Source organism: Lissotriton vulgaris, chromosome 7 (genome assembly GCF_964263255.1).
Source record: "Lissotriton vulgaris chromosome 7, aLisVul1.2, whole genome shotgun sequence".
Taxonomy (NCBI): domain Eukaryota; kingdom Metazoa; phylum Chordata; class Amphibia; order Caudata; family Salamandridae; genus Lissotriton; species Lissotriton vulgaris.
The window spans coordinates 1,641,417,799-1,641,438,758 of NC_141695.1; the positions used below are offsets into that span (position 1 = coordinate 1,641,417,799).

Genomic DNA, 20,960 nt, shown 5'->3' on the forward strand with positions numbered 1-20,960 from the left:
TTACATTTGAATATGTTGCATCAGACATACCCAACTTGAATGTGTTACATATAGAGAGGAAAAAATGTACAAAGAGCATGGGCATGTGAGAAAAAAAAGGTATACTAAACACTGGGAAGATGTACATGTGTATTAAAAGAGGAGTAAAATCAAAGAAAAATGAATTAAATAGAAATCTAAAGCATAGCAGATGAGCAAATAATCCCTGCAGACCGCCTGTGCGATGTTTCACATACGAGAGTGGCCTACAATTGAACACAGTGATGCTGCACTGGATGCTAAAGAATCTGGCGGACATAACTTAGCACCACGGTGCATTGCTATGATGTCTCCAAGAGGCCTTATTGCCATAGATCAATAGAAACATTAAACCATGTTAAAAAGTCACATTTTACTTTTAATCCCATGTATGTTCTCTTCACAGTATGGAAGAGGTCACTCATGTGAAGGTCTCACCTCAGCGTAGGACCCTCTCTTGACCGATTTCACCACAATTGCTTTATTCTTGTCTTCAATATCAAATCCATAATCCTCTTCTTGTGGTAAAATCTAGAAATACAAACACAGTAAAATACTAGTCAATACACACACACAGGAATGCAAGATACTGCCCGCCACCACTGTAGTCAGCTAAAGAATATTGAAATAAAGTGTAATTTAAAGTCTTAAGTCATGAGCTTTGAAGCATCTTAATTCAAGTGTCCATCTCCAAAATCAAAAACTTAACACCAAGCACAATACCACAGTAGTTTTTGTGAGCTTTAAAATGGGTGCTGAACAAAGAGCTAATGCAGGAGGACCAGGCAGAAGTTTAAGATAACCTTGACTACGTATTGTTTTATTCCCCCTATATGCATTACACTGCCCCGAGCTCCGCAGCAAATCGCTACAACCCTCTCCTTTAAAGCCAGCACTTTCATGCTACTTCAATTTAATTGTTTTTATTTACTGATCCAACTCAGAGCAGTAAATTAAAAAATGTTGTCCATGTGATTTCGTAGATGTGCACATGCGTTACGACGCAAGCGTGCTCACAAAGCGACGCAACAGTCTTAGTTTTCCTTCAATTATTTTTTGTATTTTGGCCATGCCGCACAGCTTTTTTTTCTGATGCTGAGCATTGGCAAAGCCAACAGGCCCCAAAGGCAAGACCGACCGGCTAAGTCAATGCATGTTATTACAACTGTTTTATGATTCATTTAAAAAAAAATGCTTTCAGTGGCCTAAATATCATTCACGCACGTACAGATCAGGGTGCAGGGTCAAAACAAGCATTTGCAATGCAATAGATCTTGCATTACTGAAAGTTTGAGCTATTGGCGTTGCACTTTTATTTGCAACACCGATAGATCAAACTTTCAGTAATGCGGAACTTATTGCATTGCAAATGCTTATTTAATCTTGATCTTACCTTCAGGATCCCATGATGTTCTTCAGCAGGCCAGTCACATGTAGAAAAGGGCCTAAATGTTCCCCCTCCAGGTAACAACATGGATGGACGCAGCATTTGCACATGACCGGAGGGTGGGAGGGTGTGCGAGTGAGGAGTCAAGAGATGGCCAGGGATGGCCACCCAAAACAATCAATTGCTGATGTCTGCTGGGAGGGAACCAAGCACCAAAAGGAAGGACAGATGGATAATATTAACACCTTGGCAGCTTGACTCATTCCCCTCCTGTGCTGGAGGTCAATGTAAATGGGTGTGGTCATGACGAGCTCAACTCGTCATGAGCACACAGGCACCGTGCCTCATGACGAGCTGAGCTCGTCATGAGCATCGAAGGGGCTTACCAACCAGAAAAAATAATTTTTTAAAGCAGCCCAACTAATCAATCAAAAGAGGTGGGCGTGTCCAAAGTCCCCGATAGCCCATATACCGAATACAGCATGCCACGCAGAGCAGCCCATGCCGTGCCCAGGCTCAACCTAAAAACACTCTAGTGGACTAGTGGCGGATTTAAAACTTGGATGGGCGGCGTGATCTCACCCTACTAAGGCCCTCATTATGGGTGGCCAGTTATAATCCCTAGAGTGCCTTCTCCCCCAGGGTATTATTGTCATTAATTCCAATAGGGGAGAGAATAACAGGGGTTATAAAGCATAACTTGCAGAAATCTGGCTTACATTGCCAACTCAATTAGTGAGGCATAGGGGGTTACACGATGATTGGTGTTTTTTTAACCATCTGCCATGGTGTTCATCACCAAAAAATAAAAATATGGTTAGGGATCAGGAGATGTAAATACACCCAGGCTGATGGTGACCCGCCTCTTAATTTTGATTTAGGACGAAACAGAAGTTTATGCCCAATTCAGAATTCGTCACGCAGTATTATCACACGTAATGCCTTATTCAAGTCCATCAGGTCAACCTGGTGGAACAAGGACCCTGAAAAAATGGGATAGAATTCTGGAATGTCATTCAGACGTTGACATACAGATAGCGCCATAAAACCTACGGGTGTACGTGCGCTGTAGAAGTATATATTAACATAACATAACATAACATAACATACATGTTTAGACGGTTATTCACAAGATATTCGTGGCTCGAGATGATCAAGCGGCAATGGACTTTAAAAGTGGCGTTAACATCGCCAGATACTCCTAATACCGGAAGTAGTATTTCCGAACCTTTTTCTATCAAGCCACATGTAATCTGGACCGGAGTGGTAAATTTATAATGAGAAAGCACCAAAATACTATGAAATTGAAGTAGTGCATAGTTGATGCACTATTCACCATCCTGAGCACGAACAACCAATAAATAAAAAACGTGACAAGCTGCGTTCTCATGCAAACAGCGTGAAAATCTCTTTTAATCGTCTAAGCCTGTGTAATTTGATTTCAGTAAAGCGCTCAAGTCACGCCCACTCGCCGCCAAGAATGTAAAACGGCTTCCTTCATTTGTTCAACACAGAGACAAACACGAGAAAGCCCCGTCTGGCATTCTTTGTGAGATAATTATCGTGTTTGACTTCTATTCATATTTTTACATGTCGCTTCAAATTGAGCAAAGCGCTTTCTTCCTGCGCGTCATAGCTCAGTCGTACGGCGGGGCACATTTCAAATACAAAAGCCTGGCAACTTGATTGATGACAAAAAAAGACTTTAAGTGGCTCTACTTTATAAAACAGTATTATTATGATAATTCCAGCTGCTCCAGTTCACCGATGCAATGTTTTATTGGGTGAAGAAGCATTTTAAAGCAGTAGCATAGATTCATGGTGGCTACAGCATGTCTCACTCATCACTGGCCGAGTTGTATATTGTTCGTGAATCTGCAGACACAATCATGGAAATATGATTTATAGATTAAAAGTAACAATAATGCAAAGGTGGAAATTCTCCGAAAAATTGGTTAAAATTAATAATGACCTAATTAAAATTGTTGTTAAAAAATGGTCCTTGATGCACAGGCCAGGGGCAGCATTTGCTTATTGTTTTTGTTGGGTGACGCCAGACCCCATCTCTCTGCCCCTATGGCGGGACCTCTGTGATCAGGGCATGGGTGGTGGATGACATGGCGGCCATTGTGCTTCAGCCTCAAGCGTATTTTGGAAAACTTTGTACTTCTTCCTACACAGGAGTAATTAAAACTTCACCCACCCGTACCTTATTATGGCCACAGATGTTCAATATGTGACCATCTAAGAACTGATTGAACCCGAAACTTTGGGAGAATGCTCCAACCTTTGTCTTTTTATTTTTGTTTAGCTTTGGCTGGTAGCAGAGCTGCCAAAGAGTAACTTTTTGTTAACAACATGCATTGGGTGGGCGCACTTATGAGTCATTGGCTTTTTCTGCCAATAGTAGCTTTGCGCAGCTAATGGAGTCCATCTCTCACCAGATACTATGGGCTGTCAGTGTACATCTTTCTGAACCCCAATGAAATGCTTGCACTAAACTGCAGGGGTGGAATTGGATAACTTTACAACTGTAGCACCTCTGTCACTTCTACCGGCTCCCTCCTGTGGCTCTTCTCGTCATCCTCGTATACCCCCACTTGTTCCTTGACCTTTCTGCCATATGCTCCCACTTCTCCCCCCACCCACCATCCACCTCTTTTATGTCCTTCTGCCTATCACTCTTTCGTATCTCCCCGGTCCCTCATTCCTTCCCCTCTGTACTCCTTGTTCCTTCACCCACCATCCGTTCTCGCCACCCCAGCCCAGCCCTCCTTCTTGGTGACTTCTCAAACGTATCCGTCATTTTTTCTTCATATTTCATAGAAACAAAAGTCTCCTGAGCCTTCAAAGCAGCCTTCTTTTTCTTCCTAGGTCATATGAAGGTCAGGTGGCAATGGAGACTAAATGATAGTCCTCTTTGTTTCTTCTATGCTATCAGAACTAAAGAAGCACTATAATGAAGGCTCCGTTGGCATCCAATGTTCGACATAGAAACAGGGCTGTATCGAAGGCGGGAGCTGTCAATATGGTCTGCTTTTATTTTCTTTGTCTGGCTGTAACCTGCTTATGCAGCCTGTTAGGCCGCTGCACTCAGACTATTGTCTTTCGCACTGCTTGTGAAATTAAAGATAGCAATCACAAATGCCATGCCTGTTCTAGTGTTTATTTTCCAATTTGCTATTGAAGTGGTCAATGGAGGTAGATGCAACCATGTTGCTATTTCAGTCCTCAAAGGGGGGGAAGTTGTAGAGTCAACCAAAGGCAGGGACCAACTGGTCTACAGTTGGGAATCCATTTGTTGGATTTTAATGCCCTCACACACCCTCTCAGGTGTCATGCTTCATCATATGGGCTTCTCCTCGCTGGGTCGGCAGTGCAATACCCAACGGGCTTACCTAAAAAGGGGCACTTTGTCATAGATCTTTAATCTAACAGCCGTAAGGTGAAGTGTGGGTGTAGGTGTGTAGGTGACAAATAAAGGTTTATTTCTTAAAATCTGGAACACTAATAGGAGACATTATACTCTGATGAGTGCTGTGTTCACTGTTTTTAATTAGGGTAGGAGACCTCCAGAATAAAAAACAACGCCAGGTACTCCCAGCACTATCTTAACTCACCTACACATCTACACTCTTCTGGCCCTACACCCGCACTTCACCATCGGCTGTTGGATAAAAGATCTCCGACAAAGTGCCCCTTTTTAGGTGAGCCCGTTTGGTATTACACCGCCGACCCAACGAGGAGCAGCCCATATGATGAAGAATGACGCCTGAGAGGGTGTGTGAGGGCATTGAAATCCAACAAATGGATTCCCAACTGTAGACCATACATGGGCTCAGTTGGTCCCAGCCTTTGATTGACTCTACAACTCTTCCCCCCTTTGAGGAACAGCACAGTATCACTTCATTGCTACTTTGATTGGGGCTCCTGTTTATGCTGGACCTCCCACTCTTCTGTAAGTGGAAAAAGCCCCACCATCCCTCTATTCTGAATACAGCTATTTCAGTGCTCCCAATTTTATGGAACAAACAGCCCTTATTTGGGCAGTTCCTAGAACAATAGGTCTAAGGAGCAAAAAAGTAATGAACTATATTATTATATAATTATGTTGGTATAGAACGCCAGCTACCACAAATCTTGGCACTTCCTGCACTGTAATTGACAGGAGATACTATTATGGACTGAGCTGCCCAGATACTTTGAATGAAGAGTTTGTGTCTCAGAGATTTGGCTCAGCCAAGAAACCTCTACCTTCTGAAGGATCTGGAGTTCCATACTGGAAACTGAGATCAGACCCTTTGTTTATGGGCCGGTCATGGCAAGTCGCAATACTAATTTAAATTTTTCAGGTAACTTAGTTCAATCCAGACTGGCATTATCTATGCGTGCCACGTCATTTACATAATGCTACAATGAGGGAAGTCGATAACCCTATAGGGGTAAAGATATTTAATGACTGAAGAGCTACATAGTGTAACTTTTCATGATGTTCATTTGTTGGACTTCTTTTCATTTATTTTTTAATTGCAATTCATTAAGTGAACATAAAAGCAAAAGATTCTAGCACACAAGCGGGTACAATTTAAAAAAGTGACATCTTTATAGCTGGAGGCAAAATGCAGGATTGGCTGTGGAACATAGCAGTTCAAGTCATCGACATAGCACTTCCACTCCAAATCAAGCAAAAAAGGCCCATGCAGAAGCCGATCATCACCGCCTCTTGAGAGAAGATATTTGAAGTTAAGCTTACAAGTGAAAACCGAGGTTGTGCACTAGAAGCCTTACTTTTGGGTGGAATTATCCAAGATTTGAGACTTATATTAGCTAATATAAGCTACAGGGATCGATCAATCAATCACACATTTACAAAGAGGGACAATCTGGGTCTTATATATTTATTTATTATGGGCCCCATGAGCGCTGTTTGTAGATCTTGCTTAACACCTTGGCTGCTAAGCAGATTCCCGTCCTGTGCTGAAATTTTCAGAATGCCCTTTTACATGACGAGCTCAGCTCGTCATGAGCACACGAGAGGTGTACCTCATGACGAGCTGAGCTGTTTTGCATCAAAGGGGTTAATTTGAAACAGAGATGATGTTTGGAGATTTTTCTTTATTAAAGAAAAAAAACTTCCACTGCAAAGCTCATTGTAACTGCCCATGTAGGCTGAGGACGACTAAACACTCCAATGTACGCAGCCACACATTGCCTACCTGATCTGGGAGTTCATGCATAAAGGGCTGATGATGATCATCTTTGGGGAAACGGCACCGACACATACATAGGCAGGTAAACAAAACCATAATCTGAGCAGATCAGATGATTGTGGAGCTAGTGAGACGAACATTCAACACACGGTGTCAAAATACAGCGGTGGAGCGAACACAAAACTATCTGTTGGTTTGGTGGAGGCCTTGATAGATAACTGGATAAGAGGCAGTGAAGGTATTAAAGGCTGATACTTATGGATGACAGACGCACGGACTGAAGTGTACAAGACCAAAAGAAGACAATACCTCTCCTGTTAGACCATCAACGGAGGAACCTTAGATTTACATCAGCAGTGGAAAAGTGGTCATTCAGGCAAAGCATCAATTTTTACAATGGTCGGTCTGGTGGAGAGGAGGGGGACTTTAGGAGTCGAATAGGTGGATGGAGAAGGGAACGGTCACAAGTTCTTTCCAGAAGGTCTTCTATTGTGTTATAACCACTTATTTATGGAAGATGCTGAAAACTCTACCATGAAGTTCCAAATGCTCTGACCCTGCCGTGTGACAGCGGGCTGCTCTATACCATTACTGATGGGTTGAACTAAAGTAAACTAAACTTGCATTCCATTTGCTGCTTTTTTCTTGACCACACTGGTTGGCCCTAGCCACAGGAATCATGCTGAGTATCATGAGTGTGGCAAAGTTCAGACCGAAGAACAACCAACACTGCGACAACTGTCTGCTTAACAGCGAGCAGGAAACATTTTGCTGGCTATCAAGCCAGACAGCAGGACACCACAATGACCCCTGATGTGGCTCCTCACTGGCTTCCTCTCCCCTTAGTTATGCATTACAGACAGATACACTTGTTAAAGTAAACCACGTGAGTCAGACACACCACAAACAACAGCCTTCTTCTTCTCGATGGTCTCCGCCCTCATGCCAAGTGAGTAGCAATCAAGAACAAACATGCAATTTGCCAGTGGTGTGGACGGCAGGCATTCCATAGCCACTGACAGTGAACATTCCCAATCTAGAGAAGTCCAGTAAACCAGCTGGAGACGCTAGACTGCGAAAGCCAGTTAAAACCACTTCAGTGAGGTAAGACAGGTTGTGGTTGATGTGATTTCATGGTTGGACTAAACGTAGACCAGGTTTCTCCAAAAGGTAGATTGTGAGCTACTGGCAGCTGTCTGGCTATGTGTAAGTAGTTCTCCTGTGTGGAGACCACTCTACTAAATTAACAGCTTTTGTTTGGTTGAAATTATATACCTATACCAAAATAGAGAATGTATATTCGTAAGGAAAGTATGTTTATCTTCAGAACTCATAAGCTGATATTAGGGGAAAAATGGCTGAATTTCCAAACTATATTTAAAGATGATATTTGAGTGATGAATTAAGTGGCATTGGAGAGACCTTTTATAAATCATATTTACTTGGTGCCAGAAGCACACTTGTACAGTTATTACATAATGACAAAGACTCACAATCATGTCTGATGTCATTGTAAATAGTGATCTTGCATATGGTGGTGGTCAGTATTAATATTTGTAGTGCTTGATGAGTTTCATTGAACGTAAGTAGCTCTTATTACAGAAAAGGTCGGAGACCCCTGGAATAGATAATGCAATGGCTCTGAACTTCTCACTTGTAGTTTTTTATGTTTATATCATTACATTTTGATTAGATGTATTAAAAATATCCATCCTTGATTCATAGTAGATTTTAAACACTTTCACATCAAAGAGCATATTATCCATGGACAGCACAACTCTTTTCATAGAGCAATGAGATAGAGCGCACGCGCAACCACGTCATGGTGCGTGGCTGCCGCGATGAAGAATACGTAGCACGGGGAGATTCGTCACACGAAGACAAGATCATCTCACAAACCATGTGAGGAATATACATAGTACATGGAAAAGTAACACAGTGGGGTAGGGTTACACAATACCACTCGTGTGAGTTACTGTACATAGCATCAGTCAGGTACATCAGACAGTAGTGCATTTTATAAGTACGAAGAACAAGGAGGTAAAAGAGGGTACACTGAACCCAGTGATTTGGAATGTGTCCACGGTGACTAGCTTGATTGAGACAGGTGGGCAATCACAGGGCCAATACCCGATTAGATAGCCAACGTCCATAGAACTGGGGTTTAACAATGTTGTGTTTTTTCCAGGACTTCTCTAACATTAAAGTATGTAGTACAGTGAATGCAGAAAGCCTGCAAGTTACTTGCTCAATTTCTGAACACCAATACCTCACAAGGCTAGCTCCAAGGCAGGTACTCCGCCTTCCCGAGCAATGCTTAAATGGGAAATCTTGTCAAAAATACAATTTCTTGCAGTGGAGAGCACTGTGGGATCTAGTGTGGCTATAAAGGTGAGGAAGGAACTATTTGGGCACCCTTTGGATTGTTGCATGAAATCAGTTTTGTGCTAGTTGCCATGGATTAATTTTCCTAAGCAACGTTTTGGAACTTTATGAGGGATGCACACATTTCTTGCTTTGTTTACTGATACTAGGACATTTTGCCCAACTCATTAATCAGAACACAAGTGTGTTTTTCACGACAACAACATCTATACGCAAGGAATTTCATAGTTGGGCATATCATTTATTATGAATATGTCCAACCACTATTCTTTCTATAAAATTAAACAATGAAAAGTCGAAGGTCTACTCTTTTCTTTTCAGTGTTTCTTTAACATTTCTTGGTAGCACCCTACTACTTCAATTAGCTTACCCAATCTAAATGAAACTTAGCAAAAGATTCAGAGCTGCCTCTGGTCAGCAGTAGCAGCTCAGGATGTGAGAGTGGCAAGAAGTCAAACTAGACTGACTATGATCAGGAGGCAGTGAATTAATGAATGAAACTACTTGCAAGTGTAGGTACACTCCAGAGCCTTTACACATCAGCACTCTACAGTAAGAAAAATTACAAAAGGAAAACATTAAAATAAAGATGGGCTTTTGAGGGCCTTGCAGAAGACAGTTTAGTGTCCAAAAGACCAATGAGCAACCAGTCAATGATTTCAAGGTTGTTGGACAAGAACCCTGGAGGGTCCTCCCTCCAAGTAAGTACCTTTTGTGGCAGGACAGTTAACATGTGTAAAGCTATAGAAAGCATTGGGAGGGCAGGGGCATTGGGGTGTAGTCTAAAACTGAGGCACTTGGATCCATGGCCATGGAACACACAATGAGCGAAGCACAGGATCTTAGAACGCAATGCACTGAGTCACAGGCTCTGGACACAGACATGGTCACATTTATACATACTAAAGACCGGTCTTACTCATCTTTTGAATCACCTGCAGATTTTGAATTGTCCCAGTCAAACGCTGTTAGCAGGCCTTAAACTAGTCTAGTCTAGATAAAATCAAACCTCTCACCACAATACTTTGAGCCCATTTTGACCTGAAAGGGTGGATCTTCCTTAGTCCTAACACCTAATGAGAGCAGGCCGAGACTGCGGAGTTCAGAAGCCCCTCAGATGCAGGTCCTCATCAGAAGTAAAAGCAACAGTTTTAATCTTAGCCAAAAGTTAAGGTTAAGACCCAATACCGTCTAGATATATAGTAGAAGCCGTAGTAATTCCAAGCACCAGGAAACACAATACAAAGAATCAGGAAGCGAGTAGCGGTACTGACTATCATCATATCAAGCGCGCTAGGGCGAAAGAAATAAGCAGCTGCTCTACTGTCAGCCTTGTTATTTCCAGTTTTTAGGGATATCAAGCATTTTATCAATTTCCACTAATAAGTCTGAAAATTAAGAATCATGTAGATCAGGGATGAGGTAAAAATACAGTGACGAGAAATGTCACAGGTGAATCCATGGCCATCTGTTGGATACTGACCTGCGAAAATGACAGGATTCCTTGCAAGTTTACCCCTACCCTTGCTGGGTCTAAAGTCACTGCAGCTGCACTCTGCCAATGAAAGGTATGAAATGGGTCTCACAGGGTCACCTTAACAAGGACTGACATGTCAATCTTGTCCAAGCCAATGTTTAGGTCATCTGCTGCATACAGTCTTATGGCCTGCGCTGAAGCCAAAATAAATGGTAGTTAAGAGATGGTACATAAGAAGCCATTCCTACAGGTCATCTTTCAAGCTGGGAAAATACCTTACATACTTTATCTTGGTATGCTGTGGTCACAGGCTCTTGCCTGTGCATGACAATACTATGTGGCTGATCCTGTAGACATTGTACAAATTGATTTCACTGAAATATTTTTAACCACTTGACAGTCCTGTAGATAAAATTCAATTTTTCTTATACCTTGTTTGTGTCCTTCGAGATTGGGACCACGCACACTGAAACCGGTCTTGACCACGCACCAAAGGAACAGTCCAATCAAAACTGCCACACTCTTTTGAAGAGGCTCACACACAATGGCAGATACATTTTTCATTTCCTGGGCTTCACCAGTGAGAGGCAGATGAAGTACCTAGGTAAAGGTATTCAGCTGAGAGGAGCCACCCTCGGCATCTCTCTCCCAAGCACTAATCTCCAACCTGTGACAGGAAACTTTTGTACCTTAGTCATACTCTGTGTCTGTCGCTACTTAAAATAATAGTACAACATTTGTTATACTATTAAACTATAACTAACAAAGGGAAATGTGGCAAGAGCAAGCCTGGCAGCAAAATTGAATTTAGTCACTATCAAAGTAGAAAAGTATCCAAGTATGCCCTAGTCCACAAATTATACTCAATCCCGTGACCTCATTATGCACGTGCAAAAAGAACAACTGATGGATAGATTGATGAACAATATCAAACATTCAACCCATCAAAGTTATCTGGGTCTAAATCCATAGTTTTTTTGCTCACCATGCCATTCCAGTTTAAACCCAGCCATATGCAAATCAGTCGTGACCCTGTGCCTCATGGGAACAGTCCAGCCCGAACTGCTAGGCCAGGTCCTCTCTGGTCCGGGAACAAGCATCCTGGGGCTGGTTTCGGGGTTTCACCCCTCATCAGCCAGGCTAGTTTGATTCCAGTGGTGCAGTGAGCACAGGACCCACGCCTGGGCATTCCTGTCCCTCTCTGGGTGACAAGTGCACGAGCGCAATCACAACTACGAGACATCACAACCGAGGACAATTCTAGAATGACAAAGTAGCATAGTCTAGGATGCTTTCGACCGCAGGAGGCGAGAAAAGAGATGACGAGAAAGACACAGAGCACGACAGAAAAGGGTATAAAGGCCACATATCAAGATGCACTGTGGATGTGGGACAGCAGACCAGTGTCTGAAATCCACACTGCATCCACTGGGCATACACTTTACCATAGACTGGCCCAGGCCAAATCCTATGTACAGCAGGGTACATGGGCATCTCTGTGGGGCATGAATGCGTTGAACTTCCTGTGGGCTGGCGCCAGCTTTTGGTGTCACTTGGCAAAAGATAAAAATGACGGTATAAATTATGCGTTTGCGCATATTTACAGCCACCATATTTATTCTATATCATGTTTTACTAAATAATAGAGCACAGCACATGTCTGAAGGGGTACTATTTAGCTGTTTCAGGTGGCTTAAAACGTAAGTATGAAAAATTAGAACATGTACACAGAGCAGCTGAGCAACGGTTCTAGTTTTAAAAACGTCCGGCTCTGATGACCTCATCGCCCCGACTACACAATGCCATTGTTTAAAGAGACCGCGCCCACTTCCTACCAGCAGGGTCTTGGCCAAGACGTTTTCAATCAGCTTGAAGTCGTTGCGCAGCTGCTTACTCTTGGAACTGGTCCCTTCCATCTCCTCATCTGCGTAGAAGCGGAAGAACTGAGACTCGTCTTTGAACTCGGTCTTCTCCAGCACTGGGAAGCACAGAAGGAGGACAGACAAAAAGGTATTAATTGGAGCGGACAAGAGGCTTCCTGTTCACAAAGGACATAAGAGCAAAGCTGGGTGTTTGCAACAGTCTGCTTGGCGTATTTTCAGCCACAAAACCTGGAATAGTAACACTTAGTACGGGTTTGGAAACAGAAGACCCTTTTTTTTTTAGTTAAAAGGAAAATGTTACCCCAACCGAAACAAAACAAAATGTCCCACAATTAAAAAAATTGGTCCTTATGTACTAAATTATTTCCTCACATAAAGAGTTATACGTCAGGCCCATAGCTCCTAAGGCAAATATGAAAACATCACACAAAATTGAGAATCACAATACATTTTCGACTTCTGGCTTCATGTCAATACAGAAATAGAGTGTGTGTTGAAATTCTTTTCGATGATATATTTCAAAGCCATGAGGCTACACACTTGGAAACATCCACCGCACTTTGAGCACCGAGTATCATACCTGCCAATTTACATGTTGATGCCACCGTGTGAAGGGGGGGGGGGGGGGGGGGCTTGGAGGGCCAAGAGCTACTTAGGAGGCACTCTGCCCCTCACCAAGCTCACCGCCTCCCATAAAACAAGCATTTACAATTAAATAGGTCTCGCAATTGCGAGATTTTGAGCTATTGGCATTGTAAATTGCAATACCTTGTATTATATTGAAAGGCATTGTCATTTACAAAACCAATAGTTCAGACTTCTGCAAAGCGATACCTATTGCATTGCAGAGCGCGGTGTCCCTGAGGTGGGTGCCGCACTCACTATTAATGATTTCAAATTAAAAGTTTCGATTGAATATACAACAAAAAAAGGAAATTGTGGCAAACAACCGCAAATAAGACAACACTATTACCCAACTGTACAGAAGGAGGGGCAAGCACGCTGCTATAGGTCATATCATATGGAGCCTATGTTGTCACAGGCTGCCCTTAATTGATGTGGTCCAAATATGCTGAACTGGCACAGGGTTGCCTGCGTTCACCTCTGGAGTGAAACAGGCTGACAGTTCAGGCTGGAGTGTTACTACAAAGGTAAGAACAACAATGATTTGTACATCACAGGCCGCTTTCCAAAGTGGCACACGTAAGCATCATTTAGGGGTCGCCGCTGCGACCCATGCTTGCCACTTGCGACCCCTGGCACCGTCTTTGGGACCCGTGGCCTCAGAGGTGGCAAAACCAGTGCCTGGAACACGGGCAACTCGTCCAAATGGATGCCAGTTGGGGGTCTACTTTCCTTGTTTTCTGTCACTTTTTTATTACCCTAATAGTGAATCATGTTACCCTAATCGTGAATAATGTTATTCACTATTAGTGTAATAAAATAATGGACTACAAATAGCTGGAATATGACCCCATCTGATTTTAAATGTATGCTGTATGTGTGCTTGCGGGGGAGAGTGTGTTTATGTGAAAGAGACCGGGTGAATGTGGGTGTATGCGTAAGCATGTGTTTGTGAGTCAAAGTAAAGGTAAATTGCCACTTCCGCTACCCCTGGCATTTGGGTGGATTGACGCCCATGGTGGCACACTGGGTGAAAACCATAGGACTGCAACGAAGACCTCGTCGACACTGGTTCAGATTAATTCAAGCATTTGTTTCCATCTTTTTGTTGCAGCCGCCGCCCTAAGTGTGCTGAGTGTGCCCTGATGTGGGTTTGTGGTCAGTGAACTTGAAATACACCTTCCTGGTGCGACCCAGGTAAGCCTAAACTGGTCTAAAGTTACTTGCGTTCCTGATTGGATGGAATCCGTGTGCCACTTCAGGCTGACCTGTAACGATGGGGGTAGGCTCAAGGCTCATTTGCATATGAATGGTTGCGGTCTTGAGCGGTCCACAGTTTGTGAAAAATGATGGACTGGAATACAGGCCAGACCGATCGCCAGATGAAGAGGTTAATTTAAGAATCCTTTCACTGTGTCGCATACTAACTAACATTTGTGTACCGCACAACTGCATATTTTGTTGATTAGCATTTTATAGCAGCAACATCATTATGTGTTGGTTAGCACTTTATAGAACGCAACTGTATGTTTAGGTAATTAGCATTTCATAGCGCCCAACCATGTTTTGTTAGAATTTTATAGCGCAATGGATGTTTTGTTAATTCGCATTTTATAGCGCACAACTGCAGGTTTAGTTACGTAGCATTTCATAGCGCAGCTGCAGGTTTTATTAACTAGCATTTGTATAGCACCACAGTATGGCCTCAAAGCACTTTCAATGTTCCAAGTGAAATTGTATGTTTGGTGAGAAGGTGGTATTGTAGAATTATCTACTTGGGAAGGGTTGGGTGAAGTCACCAAGATCTACACATGCCGGCCGTGATGTCATGCCACACTGGAATGCTGCTGGAATGCATGTGAATGTTTATAGAGATATGGGAAGCACTTAACCTACGTACGTGTTCGAAGAATAGTAGCATAGAGGGTGTGCTATCCCCTCCTCGGTATGGAGGTGGTGGGGCTCGAATAGGTAAGTGGAGAAGGTACAGTCATGGAAGTCCCAAGACTAACTTAGAAAGTTTTATTGGCTCCATCTAAAAGCGGTAAGTGTGCAATCCAAGGAAGTCCAGAGATACCGGAGTAGATGTGGTTTACAGGTTTATGCCCTAAAGCAGGGATCGGAAAACTCAACAGAGAAGGCTAGAATGGGGAATAACCCAGTGGAAGGTATGTAGCAGGAACATGGAGGGAAGGGCCATGCAGGACAAGGATCAAGTAAAGGGTAGGCGGAGAACGGGATAAGGACTATGGTCTATGGTCATAGGCCCTTTCCATTCCCAATAAGTCCCAAACAAGGAAGAGGTGATAGGTGACCCCTTTCACCTCTTCTGCCTTCTCTTGGACACCTGGCTGGATGCCCAGGGAAGAGGAGTTGGACAGGTGCATGATGTGTGGATGTTAACAAAGTAGTTTCTATCTCTAAGGGATCAAAAGTTGCTAAAAATGCTGCAACACACGTTGTAGCACAGTAGCAGGTCATTTCCAAAGATTAACTGTTCCCCTTTCAGTTTCTGTTCTGATTGCTGCATTTAAACTGACACTATTGAGGTAAATATTGATCTCTACGTTCAGCTGATCATAATTTGTTGAGCGTACCTCGCTTTCGGCGAGTGCGCCTTGGAGGCCAGTCAATTGCTGTCCTTGCGGCTTCTGCCTGGAACACTCTGCCATTGTTTATAAGATCAATCCAGAATTTTGTACCTTTTAAGAAGGCACTGAAAACTCATCTTTTTTGATTTGCTTATTAGATTAATTTAAACTTTTTGTTTTTTCTGGCCACTTGCTTGTTTTCTCCTTTCGCGCCAGGATACTCTGATAGTAACAGAGAGCGTTATAAAACAGCAAAAATAAATAAATAAATAAATAAAACATTTGCACGGGCAGTGTTAACATGCGTAAAAATGACAGAGTAGAGAGGTAATGCTGCCACAAAGTGAACCACGGGGTGCCACATAATTTGTCTTGCTAAATAATTTTGTCAACCTTGCCACATAAATGGGTCCTTACCCGACACATAATCCCTGTGGCTCTGAACAAACATCAAAGATGTGTACATGTTAGGTGATGTACAAATGTAAAATAAACTCAGAAAGCAGTTTGTTAGAAAAGGGAAAGACCAACCATTCCCGTGTATGGTGCGACTGTGAGCAGCCCAGCGTTGTATGAACATTAAGTATGGAATGATTGCTACCCACCAAGTGGGTACCCAACATATGGTCAAAATAACGCTTCACTGAAAGCAGTGCTTAATTTGTAAAAAAATTAAGTGCCAGGGCCCTTCTTGGAAGGCCACTGCAGCCTGCACAAGGCATTTTCCCCGCCAGCGCTGCCAATGATAGAACCAACGTAACACCTAATCATCACACTCCTATAAGTGTGACAATTCAGACTATTTCAGGCCACACAAAGCTATAATAATGGCGTGAGGCTGGTATTATTTATTTTCATTGCCATTTGACTTAATAAACATGGTTGTTGTTCACATCTCAGACAGTGCCACCATGTGGTGGGCAGTCTCTAGAGCTGGTGTTGACAATTAAGTGCCTGTGCCAAGCACAGGAAACCACCAGCTCAAATTAAGCACTGATCAAAAGCCTTACTCCACTTTGCTAATATTAAGAAAACATAAAGAGATTACTTTTGCGATGAGTGGGCTGCAAAACTGCATTTAATGCTCCATTAGCAAGGAAAGAACTTTAAGCCGCCTTGTGATATCCGCCTGGCTATGTACGTATGTGCTCTTATTAGAGTTTCCAAAAAAATCTTCAAACAAAAACTTCCCAGCAGCTGTTCAATGCCTTGCTTGTCAAGTCTAATAACTGCCATTCATACCAGCAGGGTAACTCTGTTTGCACTGGAATACCTTGTGAAACCGCCAAGTTTTGTCAACTAGTATACGGAGGAGGGGGCTGGACCGGAGAGGTGGGATAGGAAGGTGGAGATGAGACGGGACTACCGGAAAGGGCTTTCGGGCTGGTGGCCGTTAGTCAAGATAAGGGAAGCTGATTGAGATGAAGGATTGTTGATGTGGTGAACATACAGGTGTGGGATAATGGATGACATTTCATTTCTGTGCCTCATAGTAAGTGTTACTTTTTGAATGTGGTTATAAAACTTAATAAACAGATTTTATTTAAATCAAGTTTTGTCGACTAGCAGGTGGACGCGCCAGAGATGTACAATGTACGTTTGTGGCATGGCTTTATGTTTGTAGTTATCAATTATTTTCAGATAACACTAATAAAGATTCTAAGACACAACGTGACGCACAAAGAACGTAATCTAGTTATGGTATAAATTCGTACAAGAGGTATGCATCAACAGGAATAATTAGATTATCAATTCTTATAAAATATATAGACAATTCAGTTGGAAGGAAAAGGCATGATTAATACATTGACCTACTGAAAAGTGGAGTAGGTCGCCAGAAGTGTAACCCACATTAGGCCTCCTAGCTATGACACTCACTAGCTGATCACTGCTTGTACAAGGTAAAGGTAACCAAATCCATACCACTGCAGAAGGGAAAAGCAGCCAGTCTTTGCCACAGTAGTAGGGAAAAGCAGCCCCACATTTCCTACATGAACTTTATGCTGATTAAGGCCCAACTTTCAATTGTTTAAGTAGACCTAAATTTGACCTTACGGGCTTTGGGTCCCAGAGTGAGTGACATTGTGCGTGCTATGCTCCCCCGATGACATGATAGGGTTGATCCCTTGTACCACCATTAGATCCTTAACAACCTCTTTGCTTTTGGGGTGCAAAGAAGCTAGGAGCAACCTTCATGACTCTTGAACCCAAGAATATCAAAAACAATGCTAAGGGAACAGAAGGGCAAGCTGCTATCCCAAATTAGCATCCATGACTATGGAGCAGACGAAAAAATGCTGGTAAGGTTGTATTCCTGATTCACAGAACGGAAAGTGTGGGGCTTTTACTCTGCCAAATGGGATTACACATTATAATAAATCCTGCCTGGATGGAGGAACTTCCACATTCACACTTCCAGAGTTATGCTACAGCATGTGTACTCCACTCTGGGTCCTCTTGGAAAAGTGGAGAAGTGTGGCTCAATGGTTAGAGCGGCAGACCCTGATGCAGAGGTCTAGCCCGGGACCAGGGTTCAATTCCCCGCCTCGGCGGGTCTTGGGCTCAAAATTCCACGGACCTGATAATTCTCGCCTCGGTGCCTATTCCAATCATGGAGTCCCACTCTGCAACTCTGGGCAATAGCTTGCTTAATCTCCACAACGGCCCCCACAACGCTAAGGATGCCTGGCCTCCACCTTGGGGGTGCCCAGGAGTGGACACCTCACAGGGAAAGCCAGGATGGGTTCCACAGCAGTTTTCGTACAAGCGCCTTGAGACCCTTGCGGGTGAGTGGTGCGCTATACAAGTATCAATTTACATTACATTACATTGGAAAGTCAAAGAACATCCATAAACCTGTAAATTACGGTGGATTTAGGTGGATTTCACTCTCAGGAAATAAACACTACATTGACAGGGTCTATTGGGATGGAAAAGGCCTCTGCATGGCGAGAGATGTGTACCCCTGCCCTGGGTACCCGACTGTATTATTGTCTGGATCCCTTTTGCTGATTTATTGTCATAAGCCGCACATGGATCATTTGTGTGCACCATGACCTAGGCCGTTCTTATGGATTGTGGTCTTGTAGGACGGGGGGGGGAGAGGGCGGGGGCACCCAAAGCGCTACCCTCATAGTGGTGGAAGGCTACCGCGTTCACCAGGAGTTAGACAGCACAAGCGCGGTGGTGGCAGCATACCGTGTAGTGATCAGTAGTAGTGGCCAGGTCCTGTTTACCCTATGTCACTGGAGGTGGCCTACCGGCTGACTCACCTTTTTAAAAGTTCCACTGCTTTGTGTTTAACACACCCTTGGCCTGCATCAAGTTGATGTGCAAGTGCATGCATGATAACATGCATTGAGGGCATGCATTCTCGCAAGTGGAAGTGTGGTACAGTGTGCATATGATAAATGTGTGTGCACTGGTAGTGTGTGTTTGAAGTGACATGCCCTGGTACAATACAGAGGGACTGTAGTCCTGAACAGAGTGCGCAGACTGAGAGTGTGTCTTGCATGTGGATAAGCTGATGGTAGCCTAATGCATGAGGATAGCAGTGCTGGAGAGTGACTGTACTATGAATGTACATGTTGGGAAGACCAGGCCTGCCTGGTGAAAGCATGAGTAGTAGAGGAAACATCCACACACAGATTTGTGTATTGCTGCATTCCTGTGGGGTCGGTGGGGCAAGCACTGGACAAGGGGGAGCCAGGCTTTCCCTGTGCATTTCAAAGGGGCCTAGACACATCTCAGGAAGAGGGCGATGGGGCTGGTAACAGAATCATAAAGATTAGCTTTTGATGCATTTATCACTGTAACTGACAACCAGGTGCGACCTCTGGTCAATCCCATGCATCTTGCTGTGGGTTAATCAGCTTCGGAGTCCTTCCTGCTGTGACAGGCATCCTTCATGGGGAAGAAGAAAGGAGAGAGAGATGTCCATTTCAGAGAAGCAGAACCTAAACATAAAACTTCAAAAGTCCACACCCTAAATCACATTTTGGTTCTGTAAAAAACTATAAGTAAAGCAGTATGAAACTCTGTACTTAGTCATCTGCGGAGCAACCAACCGGGCTGCAAGACTTTTGCCTATGACCAGGACTGGGGACACAGCCTGCTAGTCTCCCTGTTGGGAGAGGGGACTTCACCCAGTAGAGGATCATGTTGGAGGAAGCGAGATCCAGATGGGAGCCCAGACGTGTTGGGCTCCTGAGCGAGGCGTGAGGAGTAGTGCCACGTCAATCGCGCCATTGCCCGTGTGCTGCGTTGTGAAGTTCGGTGAACCTGTGTGCCAGGAGGGGCCGCCATGCATCAGGGGCAATGCCGGATAGATATGGCCATTGCCTGTGTACAGCATTGTGGAAGTTGCCAACTGTATGCCAGGAGGGGCGGCGTGTGCCAAGGAACTGTGGTTCATTGATCAGGTTGTTGCCTAGGAGTGGAAAGTTGCCACAACCCCATATGCCAGGAGGGGCCGTTGGGAGAGGCACCCAGAGGCCAGAGTGAGCAGACATTTAGGTTAGGTGGAGGGACTACGTATGCAATGAGGGGCCGCTCAGAGCACTGAAACCAGAGGTCTGTGTGATGTTGGATGGGACCCGAAAGTGCTGCTACGACCAAGATGCAGGGGATTTTGTGTCAGAGTAGGCCCGAGGACAGAGAAGACACAGAGCCACGCTGGAGCAAGCCGATTGCCCCCAATTCTGAGCAAGGAAGAGTAAGGACTTACTGTGTGTGGCTGGAGCCGGAGCAACCGAATGTGGTCCGTTGGCATAAACGCCCAACGCTGGTGCTGGAAACCAGGGTTCGAGCCTCAAGGTCGCGTCCACATCCTGTCATTCTGGGCAAATCACTTAATCTGACCGTGCCTGAATGTGTAATGTAAATACGGTGCTTATGTAAAGCGCTCCAATACCTTTGGGTCGAGTTTGCGCTATATAAAAAATGCAACCAAAAAAAAAAAAAAACTTCGATCGTCAGAACAGTGGTGGGCGTGGCTCAGGAGAGAGAGACGGCACCTGTCAGGAGCTGCGCATGTGACCGGGTGCAGCCTGACTTTGCCAGTCCGAGCAAGGACCACACTGCACCTCTGCCAGGTTTCGCACAACAGGAGAAGTTAAGATGTGAAGTGGGCCAACTGGGCCTAAGGGCATATGCTGCCTTTCGTTTGTGCAACCCTATTTGACTCTAAGTGACTACATCTTGGTGTTGTTGATCAATAGACTGTAACCAATGCAGCAGGGTCCCCCTCCGAAACGCCAAATATTTTAAACGAGAAATGACAGATAGCAAGGCAATGGCAGAGAATAACCGGAAGAAGAAGTTGGAAACCTACAAAATAGCTCTCTTCGATGCACGATATCCTAATGTGAGCCAGACCACAAACTG

General features: G+C 44.0%; 1 protein-coding gene across 1 annotated transcript in view; it reads right to left on the reverse strand.

Moving 5' to 3' along the window:
• PREX1 (phosphatidylinositol-3,4,5-trisphosphate dependent Rac exchange factor 1) overlaps positions 1–20,960 on the reverse strand; it is an 863,840-nt gene that overhangs the window by 211,156 nt on the left and 631,724 nt on the right. The window contains exons 17-18 of the mRNA XM_086932617.1: positions 12,313–12,455; positions 457–549 (exon numbers count right to left, since the gene is read on the reverse strand). Coding sequence (XP_086788743.1) covers positions 457–549; positions 12,313–12,455 — 236 coding nt within the window. The remainder of the gene's footprint in view (positions 1–456; positions 550–12,312; positions 12,456–20,960) is intronic.